The sequence below is a fragment of the Chiloscyllium plagiosum genome, chromosome 31, assembly GCF_004010195.1.
Source record: "Chiloscyllium plagiosum isolate BGI_BamShark_2017 chromosome 31, ASM401019v2, whole genome shotgun sequence".
Lineage (NCBI taxonomy): Eukaryota > Metazoa > Chordata > Chondrichthyes > Orectolobiformes > Hemiscylliidae > Chiloscyllium > Chiloscyllium plagiosum.
Genome location: NC_057740.1, coordinates 5,222,871 through 5,234,552, shown reverse-complemented (window position 1 = coordinate 5,234,552; position 11,682 = coordinate 5,222,871). Strand labels below are relative to the sequence as shown.

Genomic DNA, 11,682 nt, shown 5'->3' with positions numbered 1-11,682 from the left:
CGGGTCGGTGTGGACTTGTTGGGCCGAAGGGCCTGTTTCCACACTGTAATGTAATGTAATGTAATCTAATCTAATCTAATCTAAATCTAATCTAAAAAGATGCCATATTCCATCCTTTGTTTGAGTTGTTTTCAAACTGACTTTCTCACTTGTTAGCAGACTGATCACTGAGGCTTCCTTGGACTCGATTTTGAAGTTTATGGCATTTGCAAAACTGAAGTAACAGACAAAAATGACTGTCAGAAGACCATTTGATCCAAACTCTTCAGCACGGTTATAATGTGTAAAGCATCACGATTTGATACTCTGATACCCAACCTGAGCCACGAGATCTTCTGAGAAGTAAAAATTAAAAGATGAAACTTCTGTGGAGGCTCTGCAGAAATTCTCAAAACTTTAGTTTTTAAGGTCGTAACCTGTGTTCAGGTCTGGCTCCACTATTACTCGCTAACTCAAGCCTAGCCAATCTTCAAACAGAGTTTTGCAGCATGGAAACAGATCCTTTGGTCCAACCAGTCCACATCTAAATAGTAACTCACAAATGTGTTGATTTTGAGTCGTATTGCAGATGACTTCCACAAATCATCTACAGCCCATATTAAGTAAAACATTTACTAACTTAAACTTTACTTTCTCTCGGTCCTTACCCTTTCATCTCTGACAACTATTAGCACTTCTGTATCTTCAAAAATCTCCTCCAGTTTTAAAGAAAGAGTCTATGTTGTCTATACAGAGTTGAAATCAGCATGACTGATTGAAAAGTGCATCCAAAAGCTTAAATCTCAACACAACCTTAAAAGCAAAGCTGGAATACATTTAATATAAAAACAAATCATTCCCAGAAAGGTCCAGTAAGATGGTGGCCGAGTAGGGCTTCTGAGGCCAGGCCTTGTGCGCTCTGTATGCTTTTCCTTTTTTAAAATCTCTTTTTATCTTACATACCTCTTGGGAAAAATTCAGTTGCAGTGATGGCATTCATTGGTGGCAGTGACTTGGCCTAGGAGCACGGATAACAGCAGGTCCAGCGGGACGAGTCTGCTTTCCTGGTGGCATCTGCATCCAGCGCAGACACTTGGAGGCAGCAATGGAAACAAGTTTGGGCCCAGTATGAGATCCGGTGGCAACAGCAGCAAGTGCATCAGTGGGCTGGGCCCGAGGCAAATTCATGGCAGTGGCAGAGTAGAATTTCCTAGTACACACAGTGGCATTCACATTGGTAAGCACTCAGTGTGAGGACATCAGTGAAGGAGAGTTGGCGCTGAAGATGGTGACTTTCATTCCAAAGGCAGCAGCATGGCAAAGGGGACTTGTGCCTGATTACCAGGCCCATGGTGGAGCACTTAAAGACTAAAGTTGAACACTTTGCTTTGTTTTTTTTCATTTTTCTGTCTGTAGATTCTTTTCTTTATTTTCATGTTTTAAGATGGTGATGTAATTTCTTGTGGTGAAGTCACTTTCTGTTCCTTTTCTCGGGGGTGGTATATGGGGTCTAACTCGATGTGTTTGCTGATAGAGTTCCAGTTGGAATGCCATGCTTCTAGGAATTCATGTGTGTATCTTTGTTTGGCTTGTCCTAGGATGGAGGTGTTGTCCCAGTCGAAGTGGTGTCCTTCCTCACCCATATGTGAAGACACTAGTGAGACAGGGTCATGTCTTTTTGTGGCTAGTTGGTGAAGATGTTACCTAGTAAGGTAACAAAACTTCTGGAAATGAACCTTTCAGCTCAGCAAACAAACCTACATCCAAAACCTCAAGCTGAGCTACAAATCTTTTCAAAAACTCACTTTTCACAGTATTTGCAATAACATACATGTGATAATAAATAAATCAAATCAATTTATTGCAGTGGAATAGAAGTTGTGCAATTGTTAAGATATGGAATGGAAAGAAATGTAGGTCAGCAGGTTATTTGCAATGACTCCTCATTAATGAAAATTAGCAGGTACACCTCTGTGTAAACAAAACACGAAGCAGACAGCTGAACTGGAGTGCATAAATCCAAGCACGTACCATGGATTATACAACTAGACCTGAAGCACACAAATACCATTACAAAAAAAATTGTAATTACTTGGAAAACAATGTAAAAATTCCAGGACCAAGAGCACTATACTTCTCATACTATCAGTCTGTATAATCTTCTAATTGACAAATTTAGCTTACATTAAAGTGAATACATACTCAATTATACAGCATGGAAACAGACTCTTTGGCCCTACCAGTCCATGGCAAACATACTTTGAGTAGAAGGCAGTCATGTGGAGGTTGTATAGGAAATTGGTGAGGCCTCTTATGGAATACTGTGTCCAATTCTGGTCGCCCAGTTATAGGAAGGATATAATTACACTGGAGAGGGTCAGAAGAAATTTAATAGGATGTTACCAGGTATGGAAGTTTGGAGTTATAAAGAAAGGTTGGGACATTTTTCACGGTAGTGAAGGAAGTTGAGGGGCAATCTGAAAGAAGTTTATAAAATAATGAAAGGTACAGATAGAGTTAATGGTAATTGTCCTTTCCCTAGAATGGGCATTTTATTTTTTTTTTAAGAAGAGAGGAGAGAGAGAGATTTAAAAAAAGACAGGGAGGGGAAAATTATTTTACAGAGAGGGTGGTTCATGTATGGAATGAACTTCCTGAGGAAGTGGTGATGTGGGTAGAATTACAATGCTTAATACAAATACAATCCAAAAACCTTTGGATAGATAAATGAATAGGAAAGATTTGGAGGGATATGGGCCAGGAACATGCAGGTGGGCCTATCTTGTAGGCAAGAAATCAGTGAATAGTTACAAGCAAAAATCCATCATTACACAGTCCTAAAGGAACGCCCAGCAATGACTTGCTTTAAATGTCCTTTCGATTTATTCAATGTTCCATGAGGTTTTGTATTTATCTCATCTTGCTCCTCCCCACCACCAAAACAAGACCGTTTTCAAGATGTGACTGTCCTTCAACGAAACTTCAATTTCAGAGTAAGCCGATTAAAGTTTGGTGCAACACGTTTGCTTATTAAAGTCACTTCTGGTTACATCTGCAGAACACATTTAAGTACAAATAAAAGAACTGGAGGAACTGCTTTCAAAGCAACGATAATATGCTACTCCAGAAGTGTGGTTTTAAAGCCTTTATTTTAGCACCTACTGGTTGTGTATTTCTTCAGCATCACAAAACAATTTATATTACAGTAACCTACTGATTGAATAAATGGTAAACCAGTACTCACGTTAGAGGTTTACAGCACAGAAAGCAGCAATGTGTCTTATGACATTGATGCCACCTCAGCAAGTTATTCAGAGAATCCCATTCTCCAGAGCTTCACCTGTCAAACACTTTGTTTTCTTCAACAAGTCTTCAGACTCATTTTCTTGTACTTCAGTATTTCTGCCTCCTGTATCTTTTAAGCTGCATTAAACAGAGTTTTCCTTTTCTAACAAAATATAAACATCTAATATGCCCATCCGAAAGGCAAAGTTGGCATTGTTGAAATCACTGAAAGCTATAGTTATCATATTGTTGTGTGTTTTATTTAGTGAATCACAAGGAACAAAGATAACATTTAGAATATACAATTTCTAGAGGTACTGTATAACTGTGAATTCCTATATAGTCTGTGTGTTCGAGTTCAAAGACAAGTTACCACAAATAAACATACAAATGAAGGTAATGCATTTCGTTTTATTATCTTCTCACCTCTGTGCATGATTTGATGCTTCTCTCTCAAATAGGCCAAACCCCTCAGGACCTGAAAAACAAGGGGAATTAAAAATGTACAATGAACACTAATTTATGCACATTTAGATTTTCATCTCACAGATTAACCTAACAGTGACATAATATTTTGCTTTGAGCAAGAAATTTTGACTGATTACAATTATGTAGCAGCAAAACCCCCAAAGTGTTTCACAAGTGTAAGTTGCTGATGCTAGGCAATGCATGTCTTATTTTATAAGAGTGAGAACTAAAACAAAAAGCCTTAATTTCTTTATAATTTCCACTTTGATTATCCATACCTTCATTGCTGGACATGGCTCATCAATTTTGTTCTTGGTAGTCAGGTGATAACAGAGGCCCATCAACAATAAAGTTTGGGAACTGGGAACATTTATTTTATTTAAATATTTAAGTCAGCTAACACAATTATATTCATTATTCACTGTTGGTATTTTCTATAAGTAATTATTTGTTCACAAACAATAAGTTTCATTATAGCTGCATCTTGAAGTTAACATTCTGGAGTTACTTTCCTAAAATGAGAACATTAAATTACAAGTTATGTTCCCAATACCCCTGTATGAAGTGCTATGCGATTGTTTACCTACAAACCTTGGGGAATCAATTCATACATACAGGAATGTACACCAGTTCAGGTCATTGTGTCTATTCTGTATTTCACAGGTTATTTATTTTATCACAATGGAAATGTTTTCCAATTTTACATAAAAGAGACACACATCCTAAATTAGAAATTTCAATGATTGAAACATTACTGTCATAGAAGAAAACAAAAGGAACTTCCAGTTCCAATAAGAAAAAAGGAGGATCAGTGCCCAGAATAGTCAATTATTGGGGGCTCTTGTGGTGCAGTAGGATTGTGTGTACCCAGAGTTCAAGACCCACCTGCTCCAGAAGTATGTCGTGACAAGTTGATTTAAAATATTCAGTTAGTTAATTCACCTTCTAAAAAATGCTATTTTGAGATTTCCATTTATCCCCTTTACAGTCAGAAGCTGTGAACTTCAGGTACCGTAGTCAAAGTACTGAGGTTTGCACAGAGGGTAAGATGACATTCAACATCAGGCACCCAACATATAATAAACTATAAAAAATCTTGTAAAGCTGTAGAAGATACTAAATATATATGTTTAATGATGTTTTTAAAAACTACGCTAGACATTATGATTGAAAATGTAGCCAGCATGGTGACACAGTGTAAACAGAATGGTTACTCATGCTGGATCAAATGCTGTTTGCTCAGCTTGCAAATTACCAGGGACTGAAATAGCTATTTGCAGGGGGAATGTTTAAAAGGAACTCTGTCTAGGTAATCCCTGGTGCCTCCTGGCTGCCAGCTTCAAGTGATGGAAGTCATAAGTAGGCCATGTATTTATCCCCCTCAGTTGGAGAGGAGGCTGACAAAGCAGACAAATAACTTAAAGAAGTTGGAACTTAGCAAAGAAACTAACTCAAATTGCTGTTCACATTCCTGCACTCCCCCTTGTTTTTCTTTTCAATTACATTCTTGGCATTATCTATTGCTCAAATAGTCAGGTTTTGCTAGTATAAAGTGATATTTGCCTTCCTCTGGCATAAACTAACAACAAAATCTAAAATTAAAGGTAGTTATTTCATGGTGATTTAACACTTCACACTAGATTCCAACTTGCAACATATTCAACTTGGTTTGGAAATTGAGAAAACTGACTAAGAATTTAAGCATTCAAACGGAGTTGTGAAGTAAGATTGCAATAAGCTATGAGGGAATTTTGCCAGGCTACAGGTGAACCAAAAAAAATGTAACATTGCTACAGTACAGCCTTAACATACTTGTCTCTAACATTAAGTGATTCTTAATGTATGCTTCAGTGTTGGCAAGCTATTTGATTGTAAGGGAACAATAACAGTACATCTGATCACCATACAGTATGCACAAGCTTGAACGTTTCCTGCAATCTTTGGTTAGACGTACGAATTCTGGAGAACTCTATTCTCCGTTCCTCATCTCGAGACATGAGAACATGCAGTGGCCCTACTGAGACCACTAATTCAGGTCAAACTGAAAACGTTGTAATCCAGCTGACCTAGGATCATACTGGGCATCGTTTTTATTAGGGCAATATTGGGGTAAACCCATCTCACTTAACCCTATATCCTAGGTAAGGTGGAGTTTATTTACATATGGATATTTTGTAGATAGGGGCAAGGCAAAAATGAGATTTTTTACAATAAGAAAACTCCAATCTCATCATCTTCAAGTGCAGGCAGGTCTTCATCTGGGTGGGGAGGGAAAACGATAAGAAGAAACTTTAACCTTTCAGCCATGTTGTAATTGATTTAAAAAGTGATGAAGAATAGAACTGGGATTGAACTGTTTGCAGAAGGATAAGCAGTAACTCATCACGCTCAGAGGTGGCCGGATATAGTCTGGATGCTCATCTATTACCGTCCTTAATAATTGCAATTTCTGAAAGTTAAGAAAAGTATTTTTGCAAGAGAATAGAAAGGCAAGTTATAGATTAGAACTAGATATCATGGAACATTCAATTTTTGTTTTCAGATTGGGTATGCATTCATATTACATGTCTAATTCTGCATTTATTACACATACCGCTATGCTGACTTTTCCCAGGATTTCCTCTGGAATTCTACCAGCTTCCTTCAGGACTTGGTCTAGAGAGCCACCATCCTAAAAACAACAGGGAGAACTTGAATAATTTTGTGAAAAACTATACTGATTGAGATGATTTAGATGCAAGTTCTTTTGTCCAGCCTTAAATACTGCAGAACTGACAAAAATACCAGACAACTGACTGCGCAAATGGTCATTACATTTGGCTACAAAACTAAACAGCTCTACTATCACAGTACAACTGGCTTGAATAAAGCAGTGGATAGCTTTGGTCCTTCAGTTGCCTTACTGGCTCAAGGAGGCCAATCTAATAATTAAAATTCTGTCAATCAGGCAGATACATTTGTACAACAGGTAACAAAGACCCAGAAGACTATGCCATTGCAACTCTTCAGCAGTTTACAAACAGCACACACTGCTTCAAACTAAAAAAAAATCATTTAAATTCATTTCAGGCAAATAAACCATTGAAACATGATACTGTAATGTAGACATTAAATAGACATAGCAAAAAATGAAAACTTATGCTCCTTAAACATGTGCAACACACATTTAATAAATAATGGGGAAACTAATTTATAAACATTGAATTAAAATAAGAACAGGTTTCACACTATGAGGCAGCAATTTTATTTGCATTATCTACTCTTTTCCTAAGGTCATGCCTAACATCACAAAATAGAAGTCTTCCAGTACTTATCCTAAATTTTCTTGGCTCATGTGTGGTAGCCAAGAGTCGACACCAGGCTTTTGGTTGTTATCAACCTTGTCCTAGTTAGTGCATATAAGTACACAAAATTTTAAGTCTGTATCACAGAAAGCTATCGAAAACAGGGTCCGGGAACACAGTTGTTTCCCACTCCATTCCTTGTCTGAAAGTTCCAACATCAATTGGATCTTGCAAGCTACCACCATCAGCCCCTAACATTTACCTTAAAGTGCAAGGTCATCTTGAACACAAGACTAAGTTCTGGTCTCGACAAAGCTCTTTTAACTTGAGTTAAGTAATCTAGAAGGTTGCAGATTTTGTATTTTTTTAAGTTTTCAAAATTTCCAACATGCTGCTGCTTTTTAAATATACAAAGTGCACCCTCTAGTGGTTTATAAATTGACAGTCAAAAGGGAGAATTCAGAAATATCTGCTTCACTGTGCCAAATGTCAATTCCCAATTTTACCTTAGTGCAATGTATCAATACACAGCAACATTTTCTGTTTTCAATTGAAAAAACAAGAGTACCTAAACTGATGTTATTGACACAGCCAGATCCTTACACATTACGGATATATGTCATGACCTTGGGACTACTTAAACCACTTTACAACCAATGAAGCAGCTTAAAGCAGATACGGCTGCAATGAAATATGGTCAGGAGAGTAGCAACATAGCAACAGTAAGCTAACCCCAAGAAGTATCCAAAACATTATTACAATTCTCCCAGGGAAATTCCCACAGTACTTTTGATTTGCTAATACTGAACTGGCCTTGAAAAAGTGAGATTGTTCTTCTTGAAAAAATGTCAACAAGGTGGATAGATTCCCACCAACCCCTTACCCGATGAATCACAACAGGCTGTAGGAGACTTCTGGTGAAGTAAAGAAAACTCAAACGTGTCATGCAGCAAAGTAGAAACGCATTCTCATGTGATAAAGACAACATCGATCTAACATTTCAAAATGTAACGATTTCACAGGCAGTGCTATCACAGTGTATTATATCTGATTTTTCAAAACAAAGAACGTTATGTGGGATCAAGAATGACTTTCTTGCAGATCAAATATCAAAGAACTCAAGGAGTGAAGAACAGAAACGAGGTTACTGCAAACACATTTTTAAATTATCTAACTGATTTAGCCTAAACTCTTACAAAGAAAAGTCTCTCACCAGTTAATATTTGGTCAGAAAGCAGTTCTCATATACTTTCTTCATGCATATTATCTGCACTATCAAATAGTATTTGCATAAATTACTTAAATGCAGCACAAGAGATGCTGATAACATGTTTTAAAAAAACATTAAGAAAATTCTTTGCAGACATCCCCTTGCTGCTCGTCTTCCTAGTAATCTCCTGAAGGTTTTGGCTCATGTCTCCTCAAGTTCTCACTCATCAGATATGCTCTGATAATTGGGGAATTCACACAATAAGTACCAACAGAATACAATAAAGAGTACTGAAAACTTGGGTGGGTGGGTTGGTATTGGGACGGAAAGGATTGCCACCAAGCCAAATCCATCCTTATTTGGCATCCACAGAAATGCACTTTCTAGGCAAGAAGCACAGGATAGAAACAAGCAGCAGGAATCTGGAATGATATTTATTCTCTCAAGCCCTGGGAACTCTGACCAGGTGAAGTCCTAGAATAAATTACAGGGGGACCAGGATCTTGCTTACCTGAATTACTCAGTTATGTGCAGTGAAGTACTGTCCAAATCAGTAGTGTGTTTAAAAATGTATAGTATTTATGCCATGGCTCCAAGTCTTCTTCTATCCTCAAATCTGACTCTGTCATAACCCTCTATTTCTTTCGTCCTCATGTACTTAGCCTAGACTTGGCTTGAGGAAGAAGCTGGATAATTACTACCACTTGTTGTTGTGAGTTTTGTATTCTAATTACTGATTTCATGACAAAGCTTCTGTCCTTGACTATTCCATGAGCTGTGGCTTTGAACCACACCACACAAATGGCTATACTTATCATCTTTGTTCTATTAAGCTCTATCGTCTTATAGCTCCTTTAGAATGTGCTACCTAGAACTCAATCTCAGAGATATATGACAGAGCAGGATATAGTTTTCCACAGATATTTGGCAGGTCTCATTTGATGCGCAAATGACAACTTGAACAGAATTCTGTCCTTAGTGATAGATTGTTACTGGGTTACAGGAACATAGCAACACGATCCCTGAATTCTCAAGATCGGGCTAGAATAGCTGAAGCTTTGTGTTATGTATATCTCTTGATCAACTGGAATATTTAATCAAACAATATACTCCTGATTCCAAAAGGTGCCAATTTGCTGTACACGCAACAATTTATTATATTAGGGAATGCTATCAGTGCTTCATAACTGGAATAAATAGCTGACCAGGGAAGAAAATTAGAGAATTTTGTCAAAAATACAGGTACCGAAAAGTTAGTTAAGCATTGGAGGGAGACTTCCAAATATTATATGCCAAAACTAAAAGTCCTAACCCCAACCTGCAAGTGATTTTAATACAGAAAGGTTGTAAAGCATTAGCTATTTTGCTGAGTATCTCATTTCCCAATGATTGGAGTTGAAGGATGGACAAATTGATGCTCTGCCAAGCCGATTCGGACAATAGTGCTTTCCAGTTAAATTTGTCCTTGTTTAGTTCTTAGGAGCAGAGTAGACAAGACCTCTGAAGTACTTTTAGGAAGTTTGTGTTGCTTAATTGATGCATTTTGCTTATTTAAAGACCTGAGGCTTGATTCGGCCTTTTTCTAAAGAAAAGTTTTTTTTAACCAAAACAACTTGAAGCCTGAGCCTACCTAAAGTATGTGACAAAAAATCTGAAGAAAACTGTTTTGGTTAAACTTGTGCTACTACTCTTTAAAAATGGGCTAAATACAATGCCAAGAATTAAGCCTGTGAAACAGCCATATCTTTACATGGCTAGTATTTTGAGAAATATAACTTGATACATATGCAACATGTATTTATTTTGCATTTCTATTGCAACTTCAGAGTGGTTGTCACATGTTATTTACAGGAAATTAGGGATTGGGTGAGATTCTAACTTCTGGATATAATTGCTCCAGTCCCTCTACCTATTTCCCATTTGGCAACTCCTCTTTAGCTCCAGCTATCAAACCTGACTTCTGGATCTTAACTGACTAACACTAGCTCTTACACTTGATGGCATGATGGCTCAATAGTCAGCAGTGCTGCATCATAGGTGCCAAGGACCCAGGTTCAACTCCAGCCTCAGGTGACTGTGTGCAGTTTACATGTTCTCCCCATGTCCTCTTGGGTTTTCACTGGCTGCTCTAGGTTTCTTCCACAGACTAAAGATGTATTAGGTTAGGTGGATTGGTTGTGTTAATTTGCCACATAGTGTCCAGGGATATGCGGGCTAGTTGCATTTGCCATGTAAAATGCAGGGTGAATAGTCATGGTCTTTTGCCCAGGGCAGGGGAGTCCAAAACTAGAGGGCAAAGGTTTAAGGTGAGAAGGGAAAGATTTAAAAGGTACCTAATTGGCAACTTTTTCACACAGAGGGGGTGCATGTATGGAATGAGCTGCCAAAAAGTAATGGGATTCTCTTTGGAGGGATGGTGCTGATTTGGTGGGCCATATGGCTTCTATCTGCACTGTAGGTTATAGTTTTGTCTTTCCTTTTATAAATCCTTAAATTCTGTGGCATTGGACTACTTCCTTTCCTTTCACCTGGGGTTAGGACTTTTAGTTTTGGCATGTAATATTTGGAAGTCTCCCTCCAATGCTTAACTATCTTTTCAGTACCTGTATTTTTGACAAAATTCTCTAATTTTCTTCCCTGGTCAGCTATTTATTCCAGTTATGAAGCACTGATAGCATTCCCTAATATAATAAATTGTTGCGTGTACAGCAAATTGGCACCTTTTGGAATCAGGAGTATATTGTTTGATTAAATATTCCAGTTGATCAAGAGATATACATAACACAAGTCTTCAGATATTCTAGCCCGATCTTGAGAATTCAGGGATCGTGTTGCTATGTTCCTGTAAGTGTCATCTTGGACTAAATTCCTTCAAGATCAATATGGTCACTATCTTCAGATCTGTTTCGCAGTCACAACTTACACGAAACAAATGACCCTTTTGAGACCTTAGAAACATATTTAGTTTCAAAGTTAAAAATCCATAAAGCACAGCTTTTCACAGCTTGAAAAATGATTCACAAAGACCAGGATAATTACAGATCCATGCTAAATTAGCCAAGTATAACCAGGTAAATGACAGAAGTGCTACTCTTTGCCAGACTCTCAATGTCTAGTGAGAAGCACAAGCCAAGATCTTCACTGTCCACCACTACACAGAAGACCCTGATGAGAACGCGTTGCATGTATGAACACTGAGCGAAGACAGGGTTTGGGTCAGATGTGATGCCTACAACTGAGGAGCCTTTAGCCATGCATCATCTAGATTCCTAGAAAAAGAATAAAAGCTTTCAAATGAACAAGATTATGCATGACCTTAGAATTTCTGAAGAAAGTGAAGTACTGGCAGTTTTGCATGTGCCACCTTTGTTTTGATTCTCACCCACGTCTGGTACTATGGAATAAATTCAAAGACCAACAAACAAAGAAATTCTGCAGCAACTGATGTTTAATTTA

The 11,682-nt window shown here is 37.7% G+C and overlaps 1 protein-coding gene across 1 annotated transcript in view; it reads right to left on the bottom strand.

The window, feature by feature from the left end:
* The window catches only part of LOC122565176 (dual specificity mitogen-activated protein kinase kinase 2), a 76,902-nt gene that overhangs the window by 30,711 nt on the left and 34,509 nt on the right, over positions 1-11,682 (bottom strand). The window contains exons 4-5 of the mRNA XM_043720879.1: positions 6,326-6,403; positions 3,691-3,742 (exon numbers count right to left, since the gene is read on the bottom strand). Of these exons, the coding sequence (XP_043576814.1) occupies positions 3,691-3,742; positions 6,326-6,403 (130 nt within the window). The remainder of the gene's footprint in view (positions 1-3,690; positions 3,743-6,325; positions 6,404-11,682) is intronic.